Source organism: Athene noctua, chromosome 18, assembly GCF_965140245.1.
Source record: "Athene noctua chromosome 18, bAthNoc1.hap1.1, whole genome shotgun sequence".
Lineage (NCBI taxonomy): Eukaryota > Metazoa > Chordata > Aves > Strigiformes > Strigidae > Athene > Athene noctua.
Window position 1 is genome coordinate 14,149,861 of NC_134054.1, and position 25,666 is coordinate 14,175,526.

At 62.5% G+C, this 25,666-nt stretch overlaps 1 protein-coding gene across 1 annotated transcript; it reads right to left on the bottom strand.

Annotated features, from left to right (window-relative positions):
- Positions 1-1,955: 1,955 nt before the first annotated feature.
- Positions 1,956-11,617, bottom strand: ENPP7 (ectonucleotide pyrophosphatase/phosphodiesterase 7). Its single transcript, XM_074922411.1, has 7 exons — positions 11,377-11,617; positions 8,489-8,634; positions 7,024-7,644; positions 6,276-6,489; positions 5,814-5,895; positions 5,187-5,336; positions 1,956-2,172 (listed from the first exon to the last, which is right to left on the bottom strand). The coding sequence occupies exons 1-7, from the start codon at positions 11,615-11,617 to the stop codon at positions 1,956-1,958; spliced, it is 1,671 nt and encodes a 556-aa protein (XP_074778512.1).
- Between the last annotated feature and the right edge of the window lie 14,049 nt (positions 11,618-25,666).

The following is a 25,666-nucleotide window of genomic DNA, read 5'->3' on the forward strand; positions in this document are numbered from 1 at the left end:
GGCAGCCGCGCTCGGCCTTCGGGTCCGGGGGGGCTGAGCGCAGCGTGCGGGGGGCTGGTGCCTGGCGCGGGGCTGTGCCAGCCCCTCTGCCCTTCGTGGCCAGCCCCAAGCTGCCCCTTCCCCGCAGTGACCCCGGTCCCTTGGTGCTGCCCCAGCGCCGTCGCGCTCCCGCTTCTCCGCGTCGACGCGGAGCCGAGTCCCCGTCGCCTGTTGTGGGGAGAAAAGGGCTGCGCTGCTCCCTGGACTGGAAATCTCCTTTCTATCCCCGGGGCGTTACTGGGAAGGGGTCCTGGTCAGCACCTGGGCTGTGGTGGGCTCTGGGCGTTCTGCCAGTTCTCCCCAGTTTGGAGCCGCAGGTTATTTTGTGCAGTTTAAAAGCCGCGTGCGACGGCCGGGGGCAGAGCGAGGGTTTCCTGGGGGCGCAGAGCACGCCGAGGCCTGGCTGTCGCCCCTTCTGGTGGGGCAGCTCCCTCAGGCTGATCACAGGTTTCCTTTCTATTATTGGATGTCTTTAATGGAGCCGTGTGGTTAAGTGAAAAAGCTCCCTTTTTCTTAGAAAAGGGAAGAGAATAAATCACTCTAAAAATTCAGAAAGCCTGAACTTGTGGCTTTGGAGATCTGCAAAAACAGGAAGCGAATAAAAAAATCCTACATTTGTTTATATGTTCAAATTCTGTGAGTTTTGATGTTGCAGTTCAGATCTTTTGCTCTTGGGCTCAGCAATAGCAAAAGGATCTTGCTGGAAGCGTAGCTGCCTGCCCCTTCCCTGCGCCGGGGGTGCCGGCCTAGTATTGCCTGGCTTTCTCCTCGGTATTTCAGGCTGGTTTAGTGATGGCAAAAAAAAAAAATTGTCTGCAAGTGCCTTTCGCCCCTGCTGTCTGCCTCCTGCTGCTGCCTCCGGCTCCCCTGGGGAGGGCAGGGACGGCATCTGCACGGCGGGACTGAGGGCAAGGAGGGGAAACGGGGGAGTCCCGAGTCCTGGCACGGCGATGTCCCCTCTCTGCTGAGCTGGCCAGAGAACCGTCCCAGCGCCGGCGCGTCCCTGGGCATCGCTGCGGGCTGGGGCAGAGCTCCCGGGGGCTGCAGGAGGAGAGGAGGTGTCACCCAGTGCTGCAGCTCCGCCTGTGAGCACCTTCGGGCTGAACTTGGCGATGGGCATCCCTGACAGACTTCACCTTCCCGGGGAGACGGGAACACGCAGTAAAGAGTTTGGCTGCCACATTCCTCGGCTCCAGCCGGGCTAAGTGACAGCAGAGCCAATAAACTCAGCAGTCGCTGAGAAAACCTTTGGCATCTTAAGCATAAGACTCGGGCTCCTGAGCTAATCTGGAGGAGCAGAACTCTGTAGCTCTTCCCAAGCGTTCCAGACATCCCAGGAATGCTGCATATCCTGCGTGATGCCGGTAGCCGGGGGGGCTACGGTGATTTGCTGCCCGAGGAAGGTGTTCGCTCCAAGATCAGACCTTCCCGGTGAGGCTGCTGGTGCCTCTGGCACGTCGGAGCAGGAGCGTCGAGCGGCGCTGCCGGGGTGCACGTGGCGGGGCCGGGGAGCAGCCGGGACCGAGAGCCCATCGCCTTGGGGTTCGGACCCGCGGCGAGGGCCGTGGCCGCTCCTGGGGGCTTGCAGAGCAAAGAGCCCCCACTGGGGTGGGGGTCAGCGCCGGGGCTGTTTGACGGGACACTTGGTCTTTGTGCCTGGACCCCCCAGAAAAAAGGAGCATTATCGGGGTGCCCGCGCTTCCCCCCGGCGCTGCAGGCTCGGGGCTCCCCCGGGTCAGGGTGAGCAGTGACGGGGTTTGCCGGGGGGGGCCAAGGGTGCCTCGTATTCCTGATGTCAAAGGATGAAGCTGGGCCCAGCCCAGGCAGCGACTGGGCCGCGGCTGCCATGTTTGTTGTGGGCAAATGGTGGCTGTTTCCTCAAGGCATCGGCCAATTGAAGCCCGGAGATCTGCATATCATTTGGGCCCGGGGCTGCGGGGCTCGCAGGGTGGGATGAGCGGGAGCAGGTCGTGCCTGGGCATTGCAGGGGCACATGCCACCCCCCAGACGGGAATTTCAAGAGGCAGCAGTTTTCCTGGAAACTCTGCGTCCACGTAAGGACGGAGGTGTCGGGGGTGTTTGTTGCTGTGTTCCCGCCGGGAGCCGTTGGGACCCCTGGGTAGCAGCATCTTTCTAGCACAGGAAAAAGAAAAGGAGGCAAATGGTGTGGAAATGCGGAGCAAATTGGGATGCAAACCACAGCGGGGGCTCTCCCTGCTGTGTGACCCCCAGCCCCGGGGAGGGGGGCGGTGGGGATGAATGGGGACGGGAGGGTGGGGGGAGATGCAGCGCTGGGCAGAGCCGGGATCTCGGCCGAGCCCTTGGGCAGCAGCTGCGGCCACCAGCACAACCCGGGGCCGGGTTCGCCGGCGAGGCCGGGCAGGGCCTCGTCCGGTGGAGGCCTGGTGGAAATGTCACGCGGGGGAAGTGTACGAGGTGCAAGACGCAGCGGAAGGGCTGGGAGAGGCTCGGGGAAGGACAGGCAAAATTCGGCAGCGTCTTGTGGATTCCAGGGTTTGCCGGGGAGGGGCTGGGCTGGAGACAGCCCCTGGGCCGCGACCTGCAGCTGGTTTAGGCTCTCGCAGCTCCGCGTGTCGGTGGGGTCAAACCTCCCCGCACCCACGGGGGGAGGATCGGCCTCAGCCGTCCCGCCTGGGACTTCGAAGCATTTGTCACTGCGGGGCTGCGCTGTCGGGGGGAGGAAGGGACCCGGAGGTTTAAGGGACGCGCATCTCCAGGGCATCACCCGGAGCAGCCCGGCGCGGCCGGAGCGATGCTGGGTGCTGGGTGCTGGAAGCTCCGGCCTCGGCGGCGCCCAGAGGTGGGTCCCAGGCTGGTGCCACCGAGCTCTTCAGCTCTGAGTTATCACCGGGCAGCACCCACCGGGGATTTGTCCCCGTGGAGGTCACCGAGGCCGCTCACACCGGGACCTGGCAGCACACCGGGGCTGCTGCCGGGGCTGGGCGAGCGGCCGGTTACCGTGGGCACCGCCGGTTTGACAAGCAGCGGGGTGCTCCTGGATGGGTTTTTATCCTGAGCTACCCCCCCAGCCCCGCCGGTGCCGCTGTCTCCCGGGGGGGGGGGGTGTGTGTGGGGCGGTGAGCGCGGCTCGGGAGCCATCGCCCGCCGGCTGCCGGTACTGCAGCGGGACCCCCGGCGGGGGGCCAGGGCGAGCGGAGACGTTCGAGGGGGGGCACAGGGAGAGGGTCTGGGGGGGAGGATGGAGAGGCAGGGCTGGGTCTCCGGCCAGGGAGGGGGATCCTCCCGGTTCCTGCCGTGCTCAGAGACGCGGAGTTGGGAGGATGCTCTGTGCTGGAGGTACGGGCGCTACAGAAACGCCCCGTTCAACGTTCGCTTTCTTCTTTGCCCCCGCTCTGAGCGCTCCGAGCTGCTCCAGGGGCTGTCTGATGGGGAGCGTGTGGTCCCAGGGGCGGTGGGAATCTTCCTAGCAGGGGGAGGGCAGGGTTCACTCTTCAGCAGAACGGCACCTGCCTCGCGAGAGATTGTCCTGACCGAGCCCTGTCTGACCGAACGCGCTGCCTGTCGAATCGGAGCTAAATCCCCGCTCACAGCTGAGGCGAAGTTCAGCTGGTAGGTAAGGATTCCCGCCAGGAGGTGGGTCCCGATAAATTCCGTTGCCTGTGTGGGTCTGGGAACTCGCGTGGGACCAGCGCTACGAGCATCCCGCTCTGTCCCTGCCGCAGCCGCACCCTGAGGCCCCCGCCCCGGTCAGGAGCTCTGGGGCTCCCACCGCCGGCATCGCTGGGGTCCCAGCCGCGCTGGCCCCTCCGTCCGTGCAACGGGCACGGCGGTGCTGGCCTGCACGGAACGTCCCCAGGTCGCCGGCAGGATCCCTGGGAAAGTTGCTGTGCCCGATTATTATTACTGGCAGCGGTGCGTGCGGGCTGGCCGCGCTCCCCTCGCGGAGCCCCCCTGTTGTTTGCCGCCGGGCTGTTTGCGCTGCGAGCTGCCGGCCTGACCCCCACCCCCAGCACGGTTTCAAGCCAAACATTTTCTTCCTGTTTTTCCGAGCGGAGCGTGCGTCTCTTGTTTCATCTCGCCGGGTGAAGCCGATGCGGGGAAAGCAGCACGAGCAAGTCTCTATGGCAACGGATGTTTATCGAGCCCCTGAGATGAGGCACCGGGCTGGGGAGAGGCACTTCAGCCTCCGGGATGGGGCCTGGGGCAGCTGCCACGCTGATGCCCGGCTGGAGGGGCCCGGGGGGTGTCCTCTGCCTCTCCGCGAAGCCCCAGCCCGGCTGAGGGGGCCTGGGCTGCTCCCTGCGGAGGGGAGCTGGGCTTCGGGCGAGGGCCGTTGGCATCCAGGGGGCATCAGCCCCTCTGGGGGAGGGACTGGGACAAGCGGCCCAGGCTCTGCGTGGCCCTGGGCGGGGGAATGACGATGCTGGGTGTCTGCTTTGAGCAGGGGGGCCTGGCCCCGTGGCTGCCGCGTCCTCTGTCTCCCCAAAACACATCAAGGGTTGTCGCCCCCTCCCAGAGCTCCCAGCGCCGGGTCAGGCGCGTTAAGTCTCCGTGGAGCAGCGCAGCCGGAGCCACCCTGCCTGCGGGTTTTGGGCTCAGGGGTGCGTGGGTATTTCCCGTTTTTGTCCACAGCCAAAAGGGACAGAAGGACAAGCAGAAGGGTGCTGAGGGCACCCAGAAACACTCTGGGAACCCTGGTGGCCTTTGCCGGAGCAGAGCTGGCTCTCCCGGTGCCACGACAGAGACGCGCTGGGCCTCGCCGTCTCCTGGGCGCGTCGGGGCCGTTCGCTTTGTGCCAGAGCCCGGCGCCATGTACAGGAGGCTCCCGGCGCTGGGAACAAAGACTTTTAATTGCTTTAGATGCTCAACGTGTATTAGCTGCCCCTGGTCCAGACCGAGTCAGAGTCGTCCTGCCTTGAGCAGACGGGGAGGTCGGGGCAGCGCAGCCCCGGTGACCTTCTCAAGGTCAGGCTCTCCCTCGGCGCCGGCTTCCACAGCGGGGTGTCCCAGTGTGCACCCCCGGCTTGGGGGGGGCATCTCCCCCCTGGGACGCCGGCAGCCTGGAGGAGCGTGACTCAGGAATTTGGGGAGGTTTTGGGAACTCGGTGGGGTTCTCCGAGAGCGGAACCGGTGGTTTTCATGGGCCGTGTCCGTCCTCATCTCACCGTTTCTGGCAGAGCTGCCCGGAGCTCGGCGCCGGCGTTAGGATCGTCCTTCGTCCACGGACGTGCAGCCTATGGGGGTAGACGATCTTCAGGGTGTTTTCCAGCCTGGATGCTTCGGTGATTCGGTGATACCGGCTGGGTGGTGCCGTGCTGGAAGCACCAGGGAATCAGCCTGAGGATCGCTGGGTCCGCGGGCACACGCGCTCGGTGGGGCCAGCGACCGGCTCCCCCGGCCTTTTCTCTCGCGGCCCCGCGTGGCGCAGGCAGAGCCCCGAGCGATGAAGGGTTCACTTTCACTCCCCTCCCCGGTGCACCCCCCCGGCCCCAGCCCCCCCCCCCCAGAGGCCAAAGAGTGGGGGGGCCGCTTCGGCAGCGGCTGGGGGGTGCCCAGCCCTTCTTTCTAGCCCAGCCAACGCCCCGGGGGGGGGTCAGTGCTGAATCGGGGAGTCAAAATCCGGAGTCCCTCGGCCTGAGGGGGCGAAGGCTCCGCTGCGCCCGGCGGCGAGCGGGCAACGGGCAGTGCGGGATGTCTTGGGCGGACGAGCCCCAGGAGGCTGTGAACAACCGGGGCGTGCGGGGGGGTTGGGGGGTGCTTAGAGCCAGTTACCTCTGACGGGGGGTCAGCACGTTCCTCCCCAGCGTCCCAGAACGAGAGCGAGTCCCAGCATCACCGGCAGCGTCGTGGCGGGAGGGGCAGGAGCGCGGGAACCTGCAGCGGCGAGCGGAGCGCGGTGGTCACCCCCTGCCCGGGCGAGCCACGGCCCCGTCCTGGCGACCGCGGGGAGCTCCCGCGGGGAATTGGGCGCCCGTGGCCACCCACCCTGCTCCCCCCCGACCTGCTCTGGGGACGTTTCCCGGACCTTTAACGTACAAAGTTTCCCGGTTGGCGGGGACCGGGGAGGGGGGGCAGTGGGGGAGCTGCGATGCCCGTGTCCGTGGGGACCGTCAGCGCGGGGCCGGTGCCCGTCGGTGCCCGTCGGTGCCGGGGAGCGGGCAGGGCGGGCGGCGGCCGCCAGGTGTCGCTGTTCCCGCGGGAATCCCGGCGCGCGCTCCCGGTGACCGGCGGCGCGCGGCCCCCGCCCGACTCACGCAGCACCGGCCGCAGGACCGCCAGGTCGCCGTCGTGGGGCTCGGGGGTGATGCCCAGCAGCTCGCAGAGGAGGGCGTAGACGTGGACGCTCTCGAAGGGCTCCACCAGCAGCCCCCGCCGGAAGGCCGGGCCCACGGCGCGGAAGATGGTTTTCATGGCCATGGCCTCGTTGTCGAAGCCGTGCTCCCCTTTGTTGAACTGGACCTTGTACCTCTGGCAGCGAGGGAGAGGATGTGAGTGCCCAGAGCCTTCGTCCCCCCGCTCCAGCACGGCCTCCCCCTCTCCCGCGCGCCGCCGCGCTCTGCGGCCGCAGCGTTCAACAACCTGTTCGGTTTCTTTGAGTTTTTGGAGCGGATCTGTGATGTTGAACGTTGCAGGAGATGGAGGGGGCTGCCTAGACGCAGCTCCCAAGCGATGACGTCCTGCAAGTTCCCTCCCTAAATGTCAGCGCATCCACATTTTGTTGTACTGAGGAGCTTCGCGGTGGGAAGCTGCCTGCTGGCCTTGACCTTGGGCCTTCCCCTGATGCCCGGCCGGGAGGGGACCCTGCAGCTGATACTCTGTGTTTGTGCAAGTCCTGCTCCAAGACTACGGGACCCTTCTTTGTCTGAACGGCAGAAAAGGTCTTTACACAAAGAATTTCCAACTGTTTGTAGGGTGACCAGCCAACGTGAAGGCCTAAAGGTGGGTAGGTACTGGGGTGCCAGGAGAAGGGCAGGAGGAGAGAGGCAGTGGGACACATCTTACCCCGTGGATCACGTATCCCGGGTCGCTGTACAGCAGGAGCGGGGTGATCCGGGAATGGTTGGCGTAGCGGAATCTCCTCGGGAAGTCGGCTTTCTTGTACACGTGTAAGTTTGGGTGGGCATTTTTCAGGACTGAGTATACATGCTCTAGTTTTCCTTCTTTTGGCACCAGTAGTCCGTTCGGTCCATAATCCAAGAGCTCAAACTGGATGTCCTTGAACGTGAAGTTCGCCACCGTCCGGATGTGAATCTCGTTGGTCTTTATGACAGTCTCCATGCCGTGGTCAGACGTGACGATGAGGCTGAGGGTGGACTCCAGGCCGCTCTCCCGGATGCGCTGCCTCAAGTAGCCGATGGTTCTGTCCACCTGCTTGATCATGTTTTTCCTCTGCGTGGATTCGGGGCCGAACTTGTGTCCCGCCGAGTCCGGCTCGCCGAAGTAGAGGGCGATGAAGTCGAGGCTGTGCACCGTGAACCACTCCATGGCCGTGTCAATGTTCTCTCGCCAGTTGGTTTCGTTGCTGTAGTTGAACAAGAGGGGCTCCACCAGCTTCATATTCACTTCTTCTCCTTGGTATTTTGCTCTTCCCCCGGGGAAATAGATCGAGCCCGTCTTTAAACCCTGTTAGGGGAGACATTGCATAAACTCCCCTGGACTCGCCCTGCAGCATCTCTCCATCTGCCAGTGCAGCCACCTACCAGTGCGGGTAGTTCATTCAGCCCCCTAATGTCTCTCTCTGCCTCTAATGAGTTTTTCTTGCTCATTGCCAATTAAAAGTGATTAATTGAAAGCACTGCCCTTCCCTGCGCATTGGTTTTCTCACTGTGTTAGTAGCACTCGTGGTGACTTTGGGAGCACTGACCCGTTTGTACCTTGCGTGGACCCTCCGGCTCTGGACCACCGACTCATTCAGGTGTTTCACTCCAATCCTATAAGCGCTCGCCCTGAAGTCAACGGGGCCAACTTGGCAGGTAAATACAGGCACAGGTACATGTCTTGGGCCAGCCCTGTCTCAACGCCAGACTCAAAGCCTGGTGGGATGGGGGAAAGCCTCGCTGCTGCCCCCAGGGAAGGGGGGACCAGCCCCTGCCGCTGCCGCCCGCAGTCCTGGGTGAGGCCGCGGAAACGCGGGTTGCGCCGTGGAGCAGCTGAAAGCCCTGAGCTCCTGGTGCTCCCTGAGGAACGGGCAGAGGTTTCTTTAAACAGAGAAAGGAGAATCTGTTTTATTAACATCTTAATAAAGCTGAAACGCATCTATTATTTTTTGCTATTTTTAACAGAATGATCATAATTATTCCTGCCGGTGTCTGGGGATTTTGCGCTTTTTTTTTCTGGTCTAATTAGCCGCCGTTCGCAGCGAGGCTGTTAGCTCATGGCCACTAGAGATCGTGGCTTGCCTGTAGCTTTCCTGGCTGGTTGGAGGCAGGTTCCGCCTGCGCAGGGGCCGTGGGGCGGCCGCACTTGCCTGTCTCTGAGCCGTGATCCAGATGGGCAGGCTGCCGTTGTCCCACCAGCTGTCCACGCCTTGCGTGCTGTGGTAGGGCAGCTTCTGGCCCGTGCTGGTGTTGAACCACATGTTGTGAATCACGCCGTGGTTCTCCAGGTACCTCCCTGCCGGGAGAGATGGAGGAGCCGGGGTGAGCCGGGCTGCGGGTGGACGGGGGGTCTCAGCCCTGCGCTGGGCTCAGCGAGGGGCTGCTGCCTCCTGTCCCCCATCCCAGCTCCCCCTTTGCCCCTCTCCTCCCCCTGCTCCGTACAAAGTGCGTTCCCAAGGCAGGGACTGAGATGCTGGGTGGTGGTGGGGGGGGGGGTTGATCCCCGGAGGGTCTCGCCCGCACCCTGAGCCGGGGGACCCTCAGCCCTGGGGGTGCTGCCTGCAGTCGCCCCGTCCCAGGGGTGAACTGATCGCCTTGGCCTTTCGTTTTCCCTGGGGCTCACGACCCGTGGGGTCAGCGTGCAGCAGGAATTCCTGTTAGGAGCGAAAGACTTGCACCTGCTGTTATTGCATTTCATGGCATTTTTATTATTCTGGTCCTGAAGACTGCACAGTTACTTCTGCATGATATCCCCGTCCTCCCCTGTATTGACAATGCCTCCCTGCCTTTTCTCATCAGCAGATTTCATTAGCATGTTCCACTCTTTTATGCCAAGGTTATTAATTAAAATCTTAAATAAGATTGGCTCCAAAATCGATTCTTCAGGAATTCCCCTGCTGCCCTCCCTCCAGCTTGACAGTCTCCTCTCAGCATCACCTGCTGTCCTCTTCCCCGTAGCCCGTTACTTCCCCACGTTAGAGGGTTTGTACTAATCTTCGCCTTCTCCATCTTAACTAATGATTTCCCGTGTGGCACTGTATCAAATACATTACTCAAGTCCAGAAAGATTAAATTTAGTGCATCTCCGTTGTCTAAAAAATCATTTATCTTATCAAGGAAGGCTGTTGGGTTGGGCTGGTGCTATTTACCTTTGATAAATAGAGGTTGAGTTCTGTCCCTTCTCTGCAGCTCTTGCCTTGTCTCTCGCTGACTGGGGAATCCAGATTAGGAGAATATTGAAGGGAATATTATTTTGTGTTTGTGCCTTTCTAATTATATCTGCGTTTGCAGTGTTGCAGCGTGTGCTGTGCTCCAATCTGGGCACAGATCAGGGGCCGTTGATATTCGGCACCTATATAATGCAGACGATGCAGGGATGCTAATAAAAACAGGGAGGACGTGGTAGTGAGACACTAATTTGTGCCAGAGCTTAGCAGTAGTGACTAAACAAATGAAGCCTTGGGCTGCATAAACTGTACTTTAATTTTTGGGTTGTGACTTGGGTAAGTAAGAAAGTGTAAGTAAACTTTACCTGCAGGCTATCCTGTAACAAAAGAAAAGGAAATATCTCAAGACCCAGACAAAAAGGGTTCCTGGAGCCTGCGAGAGAGGACCAGGAGAAAAGGAGACCCTGGACTCTGCGAACGGGACTGGGTGGGCAGAAGTGCCATCAGGAAATCAGGTGGCCTATAGAGACTATAAATCCAGTAACTACCAACACGCTCCCAGCTCGAGCTGCAGCTCCTGTGTGTGAGGAGTAAATATCTACAAAAGATTTGATCTGACCAGTTGTTAAAGTGGAACTTAGGGCTGAGCCCTGCTGGGGTGACCTCCGTGTAATCATGGAATCACAGGAGGGTTTGGGTTGGGAGGGACCTTAAAGCCCACCCAGTGCCACCCCCAGCCCCGGGCAGGGCCACCTTCCCCTGGCCCAGGTTGCCCAAAGCCCCGTCCAGCCTGGCCTTGAACCCTTCCAGGGAGGGGGCAGCCACAGCTGCTCTGGGAAACCTGTGCCAGGGCCTCACCCCCCTCCCAGGGGAGAATTTCTTCCTTCAGTCTCATCTGAATCTCCCCTCTCTCAGTTTAAACCCATTACCCCTCGTCCTATCCCTACACCCCCTGATCCAGAGTCCCCCCCCCCTTTCCTGCAGCCCCTTTCAGCCCTGGGGGGCCGCTCTAAGGTCTCCCCGGAGCCTTCTCTCCTCCAGCTGAACCCCCCAGCTCTCCCAGCCTGTCCTCACAGGGGGGGCTCCAGCCCCCCCAGCATCTCCGTGGCCTCCTCTGGCCCCGCTCGAGCAGGTCCGTGTCCTTCTGCTGTTGGTGCCCCAGAGCTGGACCCAGCCCTGCAGGGGGGTCTCCCAGAGCGGAGCAGAGGGGGAGAATCCCCCCCCGGCCCTGTGCCCACCCTGCTCTGGGTGCAGCCCAGCACACCGTTGCCTTTCTGGGCTGCCAGCGCACGCTGGTGGCTCACAGGCAGTTTTCCACCCCCCGGCCCCCCCAAGTCCTTCTCCTGGGGGCTGCTCTCCAGCCCCTCCTGGCCCAGCCTGGGTTTGTGCTGGGGATCGCCCTGACCCGTGGGCAGGACCTTGCCCTTGGCCTTGTTGAACTCCATGGGGTTTGCCCGTCCCCCCTCTCCAGCCTGTCCAGGCCCCTCGGGATGGCCCATCCCTGCCCTCGGCGTGTCCCCCCACCACCCAGCTCCGTGTCAGTGGGGAACGTGCTGAGGGGGCCTCGATCCCCCCGTCTGCGTCGCCAGCCAGGATGTGGATTCCTACCATGGTCCAGGGGCGGCTGCATAGTCCCTACCTCTGGTGCTGTTTACCTTTGATAAACACCGGTTCAGTCCTACCCCCTTCCGCAACTGTTGCCTTGTCTCCCACTGTATTTCCAGAACATTTTGTCCTAAAGCGTAGCGTGCGGCCGAGGCTGGATGGCCGCTGGAATTTGGTTCCTTCACTGCTGCCTAAACCCTAAATCCGCCCTTCCCCAGCCTGCACCCCGCATTGCTCCGTCGGGCTCGGGACTGGGGGGGACTCACCGGTCAGCAGCGTGAAGTGGCACGGGCTGGTGATGGTGATGAAGGCAGGAGTCATGTACCGCGCCTTCACCCCCTCCGCGGCCATAGCGTCGAGGTTGGGGGTGTCCACGTCCTGGTCGTAGTTCCACCGAAAGCCGTCGAAGGACACCAGGAGGACTTTGCTGCGGTGGGATACCTGCTGCACGGGGATGCAGCGTGCTAAAGAGAGGGCAGCAAATAGGAAGCCCAGTGAAGCGAACATCTTCAGGCCCTTGAACTGGAATAGCCCCGAGAGCTCCCATTAATACCTGAGGGATGGGACTAAGTTCAGTCCTTATCTAATCTTGCAGTTGCTGATCAGGTGCGTGGCTTCAGCCAGCACCTCGTATCAGAATGAGCCCCTCTGGTTTTTGGCTGGCTGAGGTAGATTAGCTTAGATTTCCTCCTGGGTCACACACCGGATCTGCCTCCTCCATCAGTGGCGTCGGGTGCTACTCCAGCACTGACGAGGGGGAAGAGTTGCTCATGTGGCAGGAGGCCCGTGGGACACCGGCCTCCCACCGCGCCGTCCCCCCGCGCGTCCTTCGCCCCGTGCTGGCTCCCTGCAGCCCGCGGCCGTGTCCCTGCCACGCTCCTGGCTTGGGGTGCCCCGCTCTTCGCTCAGCAGTTCAGCCTCAAAAGGCAACTCACGCCCCTCCCAGGGCTGCTCGTCTGCCTCGGGAGGGATGCTCAGAGGCTCAGAAAGGAGCCTGGATTTACCCAAGGTCCTTGAGGGTGGCTTTGTGGAGGTACGTGCTGGGGGAGGAGGCTCTGTCCTGGACCCTGGCCGTGCCAGCCGCCCCCAGAGACGCTGCAGAGGGTGAGCCCAGCTCTGAAGGCCCCGTGTCCCCTCAGCCCAGCGCCTGCTGCTCACCGCAGGTGACCCTCATCCGCTTGTGCACGGCGGAGCTTCCCCATATCAGCATCCCATTTTATCAATATCTGCTGTTTTTATGACTTCCCTGGGGTTTAATCATTGCTGACGACTCATTTCTCAGCGAAACAGAGTTTAAGGCTTTTGTAGACTTATGTAACAAGGGTGACTTGGTTCCTCGGGGTCTGAACTCTCAACCTTTGTGTCTTTGCTGATCTCCCTCTGCTCAGGCTCCAGATTTATTTCTTGGTGCTTTGCTTCCTAATTGCCCGCCATCCCCTCGCTGGCTGAGCAGAGCCATCTCCACTGGTTTCCCCAGCACCGTCTGGGGCCATTCCTTGGCATTTTCCCCCCAGCTGGGCAGGTGAGTCTCATGCTCACACCGTGCTTCATCCTTCCTGGCCCCTGACAGCCTCTCTCTAGACCTGAGCATCCCCGAGCATCCCCGTCTGGACCGATTCCTCAGGGTGCAGCCAGATCTCAGTCACTTCTTCCTCTGTGCTCGTGTTTCCCAGGTGTGACACGGGGTAATCGTGCGAGGACACTGCGAGAGGTTCGAGTGATCCCACCAGGGACCTCGCGGCTGACACACGCCGGGAGCGCAGCCTTGGGCGCTTCGTTTGCAAACGAGGACAGTCCACGGCGGGAAGGAGCCTGCTCCGAGCCAGGGAGGGCACGGGGTGGGTGTTGGTCTGATGGCAGCCCAAGGGGAAATCCCTTTGCTGGACAGTGGGGCTCTGCAGGGCTGTACTGGGCTGTGCTGGGCTGTACTGGGCAGGGCTGGGTGCTGTGCTGGTGTGACCGGTGTGCCCCTGCACTCGGGGTTTGACCAGGCTGGGGCGGAGCAGTCGCTCTGCTGGGGTCGTGTCTGTCCAGTCCAGCAGCTGCCGTGTCCGGACAGCAGAGAGCCCTGGGGGGGGCGGGGGGGGGGGGCTGCTGGCCGGGCAACCCCTCTGCCAGCCCCAGCACTGCTCAAGGAAGTATTTTGTTATCAGTGTTTGCTGCTCTGGGTCTGATATTGTCCTTTCAGCAGGGACAGAGGAGCCTGGCAGGCACTGAGGGTTTAAAGGGCTCCTATGATAAAGATGTTATCTCTTACCAAGCTCAGGATAGTCCTAAATATTCAGTGTGTTGTTCTGAGGTGGGTCAATAAGTCCCTGTGCCGTTGCTAACAGCACAGGGGAAGGTCCCGATAAGTTATCGTGTTCATCGGCTCCGCTGGCAGGGAAGAGGCTGGAGAGGAGGAAGCACTGCTCTAATCTCGGAGGGATATTTAATAACAGGAGTGTCTCAAGGCACATTTTGATATTTGGTATCTGAGAAGCACGAGGCACAGATAAAGACCATCACCTTTGGCCGCGCTGCCTGGAGACGCTCTCGATCCCCGGTGAAGGCTGATGCGGTTGATCTTGCCCTAAGAGCGCCCCAGGGGCTCATCCAGCGTGGAGCTGATGTGCCCGAGGGGCCGTGGCTGCTCTGTGGCCACCGTGGCCCTGCTCAGCACCCGCCGGGTCACGGGCCTCTGGCTGACGGCCCCGATCCTGCATCCTTGGGAGCGCTCACGAGGACGAGGACACGCAGTGAGCCCCGGGGACACGAGTTCTCAGTCCCGACATTTAATTGGGGAAGACGGTCCCTGCAAAGGTGTCTCGGGCCGAGATTGTCCTTCCCACCCTTGTGTACCCGTTAACGCAGTGCAGACAGATGAAGGGGCTAGAAAATAGAAATCGTGAGCGCAGAGAGTCATCGGCCAGCGGCACTGCTCTGTTTGAAACGTGCTGCTCGGGGGCCCAGCCTGCTTCAGCCTTTGGAAAAGAGGATGCGCTGAGCACCCCGTGGGCAAAACCGGAGCAAAACCGCAGCGTGTGAACGTATGTGGGCAGCTGCCGGGGTCTGTGCTGGGGGGGAGCTGTTTGGTCAGGCAGGGGCTGGGCAGTTTTTCCTTCTTTTTTTATTTTTAGAAGGAAAATCAAATAGTAAGTTCCTCAGGGTGCTGCTCTCAGCAATGGGACTGAGGAACCCGGCGATGCCTGGGCAGGGCTCCATAGGTGAGACCACTTGGCTGGAGGGAGGGGGCGTGGGGGCAGCACTTTATAAAAGCCCCCCCACACCCCTGGGAGCCTTTTTGGTGCTGCTCTGCCTGAGCACAGAGGGAGGAAGCGCTGGGAAGGGAAGGACACCAGACACCCAGGTCTGAGCCACCCCAGGAGAGGTGGGATGCCTGCGGGGTCTCGGGGTGCTGCGGAGCTGAGAGCCCTTACAGGCAGCTCTTTCTGCTCCCCGGGGAGAGCCCCGGTGCCCGCGGGGTGCTGGAGGGCGGGATCGCTGCTGGCTGGGAACGGGGCGCTTGGACATAACACAGGGGAAGAGGCGATGGCAAGCAAGTCAGTGTTTTAATTTTGCTCGCCTTGTCCCGCCTGGTCGCTCTGCTCTGTGGCCCAGTCGCTCTGTTAAGGTGTTGCATGTGCAGCGAAAAGAGGGTGAAGGAAGGGAGCGGAGGAGAGAGAAGGCGGCTGGGAGAGCGAGGAGAGGTTTGAACAAAGCAGCTGGAGAAGCCCTGGTTTGCTCTTTACGCTAAGCCCGTCTCCCGCATCAGTCTGGTGCGGCTCAGACGCGGGGTCAACGCCTGCGGGGCTGCTCCTGGCTCCCGGGACCAGTGATGGGCAGGGGTGGAGCCCACCCCATGCCCCAGGAGGTCCAGGAGCAGCCTCCTGGGATCAGGGCGGTGATTTCATCCCCGGTGGGAGAAGGGAGCCCACCCCTGGGTCCCTGTGCCTCAGGGGACAGCCACTTTCCTCCTCCTCACAGGCACATACAGAAGCTCTGCCGTAAGCACAACTCCAGGCTGTTAATGCTCTTGAGACATCACTCGCTGCGTGCCTGGTCCCTGAAGAGTCCCCGGCACGGAGATTCGTGCTGCTGCTCTCCGCTGGCTTGGCTCTGAGCGGGCTCCGGCCGTCAGGTTTTGGCAGGAAGGGGAGTAGCAGGGGTCAGGATTGAGGGCGACAGCCTTGGAAACGTGAAGGGCGCACGGAGCAGTTCAGTTCAGCGCTGGGGTCAGGCCGGCGCGAGGCGCTGGGTGTTGGATGGAGCCGCGGGCAGGAGCGTGGCAGGGGCTCGGCCCCGGGGCTGAGTCAGCTGCAGCGGGACCAGGAGGTTGTGCCCACTCGCTGCCTGGGGCCCTCTGCCTTCCCCAGCGCTAAATTTGCTCATGGGTTGAAAATCAAGACTCTCTCCGGAGGGAGCCCCGGGCGCGGTGACTCAGCCGGGCGCCGGCACCGCCCCGACGGGCTCCAAGTGCGCTGGGTCCGGGGGGAGCACTGGGGCATCTCTCAAGGTTGGGGCCTGGGCAAGCCCTGACTAAGCAGCTGCTCTGTTTACCCAGGCTGGTGCAGCACCCTCCTGGGAGGGTGACCTCTTCGCCGTCCAGATTGCGCCTCTTCCGTGGGGTGGCCCTTGGGGAGCAACCCAGCTTGGGGGGAGGAGCAAGTAGAGGGACAAGAGCCGGGAGGAGGCAGCGCTGGGGGCGAGTGGGGCTTTGCGTGTCCTCCTGCTCCAGGTGATCTCCCCAGAGTGTCCGTACCCCCCCCGCACCCTCCTGGCGGAGTCCCACAGCAGGACCGACACCTGAAGCTCACCACAGCCTCTGCTCCGCCGGGGAAGGGCCCATGGCCAAGCCCTGGCTGTTGCTCTCCGCAGCCAAGCGACGTCCCCGGGGGGTGACGAGGGGCTCCAGTCCCGTCCCCGTCCCTCTCATGCCCTTATCGCTGTGCCGGGTCCAGAGTCCGTGGTGCCCCCGGGGCTGGGCATGGGGCTGGGCTCCTCCTGCTGCTCCCTCCTGGGGTCCGAGCGCCGCGGAGCAGAGCGGGGTCAGCCCCGTCCGGCGGCTCCGGGGCCCTTCCTCCCCTTAAACCCGGCATCGACCGCTCACCAGAGCCCGGGGCTCTTTCTCAGCTTTCTTAGCTAATGGCTGTGTCTGCCTCCCATTGATCCTCAGCTGCAGAGCTCATTGATTAAGTACATTTCTTATTACACTTAATGGTATTTTACTCCTTTCTGTGCTTACCTTGTGCCAGATGCTCGCCCTGTGCTGCTGCCTGCCAGGAGGAGAATGCTCGGGTCAGGGAAACCTCCCTGCCCAGCGCCGGCCCTGCTCTGCTCCCCTCAGACACCAGCCCCTGCCCTCTCCCTGCCCGCCCTTCCCCTGGCCAGGGCAATCCCTCTCCCGGTGGGGGAGTCAGCGGGTATCACCCACCTGGAGCAGAACCGGCTCCCCGCGAGGTTGACTCTGACTTTTCCGCAGCAAAACGGGGAGGTCAGTGCAGGCAGAGGCACAGCCCTGCCCGGCCGCGCTGCCCCAGCCAGGGCACCACGTTCTCCTCTGCCCCCCCGGACCCCCTCACGCTCAGCATGCGCCGTGCGCTGCCTCGCGCTGTGCCTCACCTCCTTTCAACTCTTGCATGCATCATTCAAAAGCCATAACATTATTGGGCATAAAATATTTACTTAACTGAGCTTTTTGCAAATATTCCCCTCCATTATTTTTCCTCCTTTTGGGAGCAGACACTGCTTCTCCCGTGCTCTCAAATGGCTTCTCTTAAATAATAGAACAAGAACATATGAACACCCCGTAGCCTTTTTCTCTCTCTTGCAATACCCATAAATACAACAGTGTCACCAATCCATTACAGCTACACCCGGGCCGGGGGTCAGGAACACCCGGGAGCACAGGCCCAGCCTGCGAAACCACCTTGTGCTGCGTGAGGGACCGGCAGGGCGGGAGCATCAATCCCGGAGATTTGCCACAGTGCGGAGTAGGAGCATTTACTAGGGAACGTTCCTCTGGGAGGGGGCACCTGCAGCTTAGCAGAGCGCGGGCTGAGCGTGCCAGTCTGGGCCCAGCTAGGATGCTGGGAGCCTTCCCCGGCACGGCGAAGCGGCTGGTCCCCGGGAGGCCGAGGCGGGGGGGTGCTGGGGGCCGTTTGCAGCAGCCCGGGTGGACCTCGGTGGCTCCCGGAGAGCGGGATAAAGAATTGTATTTGCTGGACAAGGTGGGAGGGGCGGGCGGTTTGAAGGAGACGTGTGCGTCGGGGGGGGTGAGCACCTTCTCCCCGCGTGTGAAGGCATCTGGCTGCGCGTCCACAGCTTTCCCTGCCGTGGAGTGGTGCTGGGGTATGGGGGGGCCTCCCCACAGTGGGGGTGCACTGGCATCACTTGTGATGGGGACGTGGCTGTGGGACGAGCTGTAGCTCCCAGCTGTGGGGTGTCCTGTGTCCGATGGGGGGGGTCTGGCCCCGCGGGGGCTGTGCTGTGCCCGGTGGGGGGGTCCTGGCCCCGCGGGGGCTGTGCTGTGCCCGGTGGAGGGGTCCTGGCCCTGCCGGGGCTGTGCTGTGCCCGGTGGGGGGGTCCTGGCCCCGCGGGGGCTGTGCTGTGCCCGGTGGGGGGGTCTGGCCTTGTCGGGGCTGTGCTGTGCCCGGTGGGGGGGTCCTGGCCCTGCCGGGGCTGTGCTGTGCCCGGTGGGGGGGTCCTGGCCCCGCGGGGGCTGTGCTGTGCCCGGTGGGGGGGTCCTGGCCCTGCCGGGGCTGTGCTGTGCCCGGTGGGGGGGTCCTGGCCCCGCGGGGGCTGTGCTGTGCCCGGTGGGGGGGTCCGGGCCCCGCGGGGGCTGTGCTGTGCCCGGTGGGGGGGTCCTGGCCCTGCCGGGGCTGTGCTGTGCCCGGTGGGGGGGTCCTGGCCCTGCCGGGGCTGTGCTGTGCCCGGTGGGGGGGTCCGGGCCCCGCGGGGGCTGTGCTGTGCCCGGTGGGGGGGTCCTGGCCCCGCGGGGGCTGTGCTGTGCCTGGTGGGGGGGTCCTGGCCCTGCCGGGGCTGTGCTGTGCCCGGTGGGGGGGTCCTGGCCCTGCCGGGGCTGTGCTGTGCCCGGTGGGGGGGTCCTGGCCCCGCGGGGTGCCCGGCGCTGTCCGCGGTGCTGACGGAGGCGCCGCTCCCGAGGAGCCGCCCCGACCCCCGCTCCCGCCGTGGGCTCTCACTCGCCCGTGACCACTCGCCCGGAGCTCTCGGGATGTGCCCAGAGGCGTCACCCCCGCCCCGGGGACGCGGTCGCTGGGCGGGAGGGGTGGACAGGCGGAGCGGCCACCTCCGGCCAGGCCCGGCTGATCCCCGCAGCTCTGGCCGGCTGTCCGAGCGGAGCTTGGGCGCTTTCTTCTCTCTGTTGGGCGCTTTCTTCTCTCTGTCAGGGTGTGAAGTCAGCTCAGAGGGAGGAAAAACTGCAAATGGCGGGAAAAAAAGCCCGGCGGGGAGCGCTGCTGCAGTCAGAAAAAAATAACCAAAGGACCCTGTTCCTTTACACGTGTGTCATCACTGTCCTCGCGTGAGCTGAGCCCCCGGCATCCCGCTGCCTATAAAGAACCAAGTAGTTAAATCAAATGTGTTGGGGGGAGGATGTGGGGCTGTACCCGGAGCTGTGTGTGTCCCCCCACCCCCAGGGGAGCTGGGCTGGGGAGCTGGGGATTGAATACCCCGCCTGCGCGACGCGGGGCTGTGGGCCCAGATCGGAAGAAGTTGGGGGAGTTTAAATCTAACGCTGAGCGAACGGGGCTGTGGGAGAGACTCACAGTGGGGGTGGCCAGGTGGTAAAATGGCAGGTGAATGTTGGCGAGTCCAGGTAAACCAGATGAGGACTCATCCCTAAGTACAAAACCACGGAGCTGGCCTGTAGTTTCCTATTTTCTACTCAGGAGAAGAGACCTCGCAGTGGCTGCAGGTAGTTCTATGAAAATGTCATCGCGGTGCCTGGTGACAGTCAAATAAGGCAAACTGGCTGTTAGTAGTTGTTAGGAAAGAGTCTGGAAACAAAACGGGCAGCAGCATTATGCCAAGGTGTGATAGGCTGTGTCGCAGCGCAAACGCTGTGTGCGGTTTTGGTTGCCCGGTCACAAAAAGGAGGTAGTTGAACTAGAAAAGGTAAAGAAAAGGGTGACAAGGCTGATCAAAGACACGGAACAGCTTTTGTGTGAGAAGAGACTAATAAATGAGGACTCTCTTGGTGAGAAGAGAGACAACAGAGGTGCTGGAGGATCGAGTTCTGTAAATTCAGGAGTGGTAGAAAGGTGAGTAATAGGAAATGGATATTTGCTGTTTCTCATAAACAGGTGACGTCAAATGAAACCATCGGGCAATGGGTTTAAAACATAAACGCAGAGAAGGATTTTCTTTTTTCCGTGCGGTGCTTAATTACGTGGTGAACTTGGCACGGCAGGGTGGGGACCCGCCGCCCCTGGCTCAGAGAGCAACGGGGCCGGTTCCCGGCCGCGGGACGCGCTGGCAGCGCTCCGTGGGGGTCTGTCAGCTGGGTGGGGAGGGGAGGCTGCAGCTCCGGGTGTGGCCTGCCGCCAGCCCGGCCTCCTCTTCCTCCATCCTCCCCTCCGCGACCATCCCTGGCCCTGCCCGGAGCTTAGCCATCCGCTGCGCCAGCTAGCCCCGGCTTGAGACGTGCCTTTGGGTCACTGAGGACCGTTTAAGTGTTTCCCTGTCACAGCCGAGCGAACAGACCTTTCCCTGTAATGCCGGCAAATCCCCGCTCCTGAGGAGCCGTTAATTGATTTCCCTTTTCATCGTTCTTCCCCTGCCCGTGGCTGTGCTGACACCCGCCTGCCCGCGCTCTGCCTGCCTGCGCTCCCAGCCAGTGCCTGCGACAGGCGGATCCTGAAATTATTGATAAACACTCATTGGGGCTGGAGCCTGGAAAATTGCCAGCAACCCCAGCGGATTTCTCTCTTGCCAGCATCATTTTTCTTGATGACAGCATGTTCCGAAGTTTGTCGGGGAGGGGGCAGGGCCTCCTGGTAACTTTTTTTCGGTTTTATGCATCGGTTGTTTTTAAAGATCCCTGCATAAAAGGGGCGAGGAGCAGCTCGGGAGCTGGCGCCTGATGTCCCTCTGCCCTCCAGCTTGTCCCCGAGGAGCGCTGGGCTGGGCTGGATCCTGCTCGAAGCTTTGCCCAGGCCTGGATCCCCCCTCGCCCGTCAGCCCCGCCCTGCTCCCCCGCCTGGTGCCTCTCCAGGCTCAGGATCTTGATGCCAACGTGAGGGATCCGCGTTTCTCCCCCTGAGCCCTCTGCTCCCGCAGGCTGCTCTTACCCCATGTCCCAGCGCGCGGGCTGGTGAGGGTGCAGGACCGTCCCCGCGGAGCCCGGCCGTCCCAAGGGCTGGCTCTGCCCGGCAGCCGGCCCTCCCCGGGGGGCAAAGATCAACGCAAACACCTCCCGCGGCCAGTCCCTACCAAACCGACGTAATTCGGCCCGGGCAGCGCTTTGTGCCCGGCTCACACTGCGCATACAAATGCCTGCGGTGCCGCGGGTCTCCGGCTGTTGCTCTTTCTGGGGCTCGGAGCATTTTTCTCTCTGCTAGGTCTGCTAATTAGTGGGAGGTTGTGGATCAGGAACAGAGGGAAATGTCCTTCTGTGGTTCTGGCAGTAGAAATAATTGAGCCATTTTTCACCTATGGCCAATCTAATTCTGTCCACATCTTGATTTTTCTCTTAATAGCTTGGGGATACTCTTGGCAGCCACGGGATTCACAGCCATGTCCAAGATTTTCAGTAATCGCCTGGATTTCGTGCTCTCTTGCTAACTGGTTGCTGGTTTCTTCTTAGTTTTTGCTTAAGCTCCTCCAGGGATGGGAAAGGAGCTCGTTTTAGCCAAGCTGCATTCGCCTTGAACGGGTCTGTTGCTCGGTCCCTCCCCAGGGCAGCGGAGCGGGACGGTGCACCCGGTGCGGCTCCTCTGCGGCGGCGGCCATGCGGCCCCGGGGCCGTCACTTGGGGCTGGTTCCCATCCCTCTCCCACCTGCCCCAGCATTCCGGCCTCTGTTTGCCCGGACAGGGGCTCCCGTCACGCCAGGATCCCCCCGCACCCTCCCCTCGGTGCACCCAGCACATCCACAGCGGGTGGTGACGGGCAGTGGCTCCATGGAGCGGGCAGGGGCTGCGGGCAGGGGCTGTGCGGGCAGGGGGGCTCCTGCCTGCTCTCGGGGTGCGCGGGGTGAGCTGAGCCCCCTGCCCGGGGTGGCTCCGCAGCAGCGGCTGCTCTCGCTCCGTGCCTAACGAGCGCGTTCCCGCGCACCCCGGCGCTCCCAAACCAGCAAACACCCCATTACAGTTGTCATGGAAATTAGAGAGTGTGTCTGCTCGAGTGTGCTGGGCGCAGGGCTCCGCGCTCCCAGCGGTTCGTGCATCAGAGCGGAACGGCCGCCGCTGCCCCCACGCGCGAGGCGCCGGCCGGCCGGGGCGGGTGAAGGGGTTTGTGGCGAGCTGGAAGGTTCATCGGCGCCGCTCCCCAAAGGCTCGGGGCCTGTCAGGCCCCCAAAAAATCCCATATATCACCGCGGGGGTGCTGCTGCCTCTTTTTCTGTTTTGGGTTTTTTTTGGCCATTTTATTTCTCTGGGAGTGCTGGAGCGCTGCGAGGCAAACGGGCTGGGAGAGGGGCGGCAGCGTGAGAGCCGGCCCTGGGCGCGGGGCTGAGGGGTGCAGCGCGCCTTTTCCAGAAACTTCTGCCCTTTGCCCTCACGTCTGGAGGGGGGGGGGGGGGGGCTGCGGCGTGGGGGTGAGGAGGTCTCCAGGCTCTGCACAAGGGGCTCGCACGTCGTCCCCAGCTTCACCCCGTCCTCCACGTTTGTCCCTCTGTCTGTCTGTACACGTGTGCACGCATCTGTGTGCAGATTTGATTGTTTTCTGCTTTATAACAATTTCTTTTCCCAATGTTTATGGGCCATGGGATTGGAAGTGAAGCGTCTACTTAATTGCTGTCAGGCAAGGAAATGGGTTATAAAGTTGCCAAGGGAAAAAACAGATCACTCTGGGGTAAATGCAGGGGAGCGGGGCTGGTGTAAAGAGGAGGGGGAGAAAGAACAGGGAGGGGTCTGCAGGCGGTGGAGGGAGCTGCCTCGGGAAGGGCCGGGGGGGCTCTCCCTGAAACGGCACCTTGTGCCGGGCACTGAGGGGTGAAACGCCCCCCAGAAGGGAAGAGTCTGTGCGGGGGCCACAGCCGCTCCCCCCGCCGTGCTCGCTTTGGCCTCAAACACCCCGTTCTGCTGACGTGGTGCTGAGCGGGCGAGCGCCGGGCAGGGGTGAGCTGACCTGCCCCCCCCGGGGGGCTCTGCCCGTGTCCCCCAGGATGGCGCCTCCCCCGTGCCGCGAGTGGGGCTGCCGGAGAGCTGTGCAGGGGGAGAACCTGGGGAAGGGGCCCCTCATCCTCCTCATCCTCCCCACCCTCCTCATCCTCCCCGCATCCTCCCCACCGCTCCCGTTCCAGGCTCTGCGCTTGCAACTCTCTTCATCTGTGTCTCTTTCTCGTTGCCTTCATTATCTCCCCGGTCTAACCCTCCACCATGTCATCTTCATTGCACGGCTCCTCCCTCTCCCCGTTTGCCACATTATTGCGGCAAGGACTCCCTTTCCCATCTTTTAGTCTCAGTGCCATACATAAAAGCACTCTGATGGCCATGGCGTGATAGCAAAGACAGAACTTAATTTCACAGCATTTTCATATAATACTCCATAAAACTGAACAAATTTGCTGGAGTCCAAATCCATCTCATTATGCGGAGTCATTGAAAGGGAGGCTTTTACATTCTGGGACTCAGTGCTCAACTAGGGGATGGTACAGAAGAAGAGAAAAATAATTAATTAGGTGCTGCTCTGGATCTTTGATCCTGCATCGCAAGGCACATTAAGTAAAATGCCTGGCTCATGAATAAACGCCGCACGGAGCTCTGTTTTTCTGACCCCACTCAGAAAATTTTCAGCGAGGCTGAGGGGGGTGTGGGGAGATCCTTGGCCCCTCGGGGGGCCCCAGGAGCGGGGCCGGGGGGGGAGATGGAGCAGGGCAGGACGTTTCCGCGCGGCAGGAGCGGGGGGCGGCGGTGACAACCCCACGGCCATGGTTACAAAAAGCAGAGTGTGGCTGCGGTGCCCTGGCAGGGTGCTGGGGAGCGGGATGGGGTGGAGGAGCACCCAGCTGCCCCGGAGCTCTGCTGCAGTCCCCTGCTACCCCCGGTGCTCCCCGAGACCCTGCCCAGCGCATCCAGGGCTGGGAGAGGCTCCGCAGCGAGGAGCTGTGTGGGGACCCCCCCCCGCCCCCCCTGCCCCCCACATTTAAGTCCACCCTCTGTACCCAGCTGCAGCCCGTCTCGGTGTTTGGAATCTGGGGCTTGGGTGGGGTTTGTATTTTCTGAGTTCTGCGATTTGTGAGGATCGAGGTGGGCGAGTGGGCTCGGGGTGCGCTGAGCCAAGGGGTCCTGGGGTGGGGGCTGCGCTCAGAGCCCGTGGCTGAGTCATGACCAAGCCCACGCGGCTGCTCCCTGCACTGCACAGAATCATCTGGGCTGGAAAAGCCCCTGAAGCTCCTCCAGCCCAGCCATGAGCCTCCCCCTGACCCTTCCCAACTCCCCCAGATCCCTCAGCGCTGGCTCAGCCCGACTCTTCAACCCCCCCAGGGATCCCGGGGACTCCCCCCTGCCCTGGGCAGCCCATTCCAACGCCCAACAGCCCCTTCTGCACAGAAATCCTTCCTCAGAGCCAGCCTGACCCTGCCCTGGGCAGCTTGAGGCCATTCCCTCGGGGCCTGGCGCTGGGGCCTTGGCTCCAGAGACTCATCCCCCCTCTCTGCCCCCTCCTGGCAGGGAGTTGCAGAGGGCCAGGAGGTCTCCCCTCAGCCTCCTCTGCTCCAGACTGAACCCCCCCAGTTCCCCCAGCCGCTCCCCAGCAGACCTGTGCTCCAGACCCTGCCCCAGCTCCGTTGCCCTTCTCTGGCCACGCTCGAGTCATTCAATGGCCTTTTTGGGGTGAGGGGCCCAAAACTGAACCCAGGAATCGAGGGGCGGCCTCCCCAGTGCCGAGCCCAGGGCTCAGATCCCTTCCCTGTCCCTGCTGGCCACGCCAGGGCTGATACTTTCCCCGGCAGCGTGGGCGCCGCTGGCCACGGGGCCAGAGCAGGTGGATTCCAAATGCACCAGCAGAGCAGCCCTGCAGAGGAGAGAGCTCGCTTCACCCCGCGCTGTTAATTAATCTCCAAGCCAATGAGGATGCTCTCATCTGGTCTTTACTTAATCCATAGCCCAGAAATCCTCAAATTATGTCATTTGTTCAATACAGATGAAATTAATTACTCTGGGAAATAGGCAACAAGTTGCATTTCTGATGCCCCTTATCGCATAATCAAATCTACAAAGTGCTTTCCGTGCAGCCGCAGTGGCAGGAGTGGGATTGCCTGCAGCAGGCATGAAATACTGAGCAGCAGCCGCTATAAATCTGGCACGGTGCTGACTCTTACAGGAAGCCGATGGCCGAGCGAGCCCGGGAGTCTCTGCAGGAGCGTCGGCGGTGCAGCAGCCCGGGCGGCCTCTGCTCTTCCCACCGAGCGGAGCCGCCGAGGAGCCTCCACCTCGGCTTAACCCCCCTCCTCGGCCCCGCTCTCCCTCCGGCGCCGGCCACCAGCCTCCATTTTATTTATTGCCCCTTGCTGGGGCAGTAGCTACAGCTCTGCAGGGCTGCGGGGGGATCCAGAGCCTGGCCCCTTCCCCCGGGGCTCTGCGCCTGCAGGATGCGTCCCTCCGCCTGGTGACTTTGAGGAGGCGAGGGGAAGGTGCTCATCAGGATGGATCGGAGGAGCTGGGGACAGAATAATAGCGATTTACTCTTTATTGGAGTTATTGCGGGGAGGGAGAGCTGGGACGTGAGAGGCAGAGGCTACGGCAGCGGCTGCGGCAGCGCTGCGGGAGCGCGGCGGGGGCGGGAGCGGGGTGCTGGCCCCGTGGAGCTGGTCCCGTGGGTGCCGGCCGGGCAGCCCGGGGGGCTCTGCTCTGCCTGGGGGGCCGGGGGGGCACGGTGCGGAGGGGTGGGCAGCTCAGGCATTGCCCTTCTGCCAGGAGAGTGGGTGTTAGCGCACAGAGAGCGAGGGCTGTGTCCCACACCCGGCGTGCTGCCTTCCCCCCCCGGCTTTGCCCTTGCCGGTTCCCCCCCGTGCTCTGGGCTCAGATGGTGCCTTGTGAATCGCCTGCGCAGACCCCGAAGGGCTCCGGCGAGCCTCGGAGGCCATCGGCCGTTTGCCCTCTTGCCCATCGCCTGCTGCCCACCTGCGTTCCCGCGGTGGCACCGGCGGAGAAGTGCCCTGGAGGGGAGCAGCCCTGGCACGTGCCCCTGTGCCCACACCGGCTGCCACCCGCACCCCGACACCTCCAAATTCCCCTCCCGAGGGGGGGCTGCAGCCTGGAAATGAGCCTTTCCCTTCCCTGCTTGTCCTGAGCGATTCTCCCCTGCGCTGGGAAAGCCCTCCGAGGTTCCTGCAGGAGCCTGTGCCGGGGGAGCCCGTGTGCTCCGGCACAGGCCGGGATCCTGCAGAGCCCTG

Coding starts and splice junctions, on each gene's coding strand:
- ENPP7 (XM_074922411.1), bottom strand. CDS start 11,617: ATGTTCGCTTCACTGGGCTTCCTATTTGCTGCCCTCTCTTTAGCACGC. Junction 6,490..7,023: donor CGGGATACGTGATCCACGGG/GTAAGATGTGTC, acceptor CCTCGCTGCCAG/AGGTACAAGGTCCAGTTCAA. Junction 2,173..5,186: donor GGGCAGCTCTGCCAGAAACG/GTGAGATGAGGA, acceptor TTCCTGTGCTAG/AAAGATGCTGCTACCCAGGG.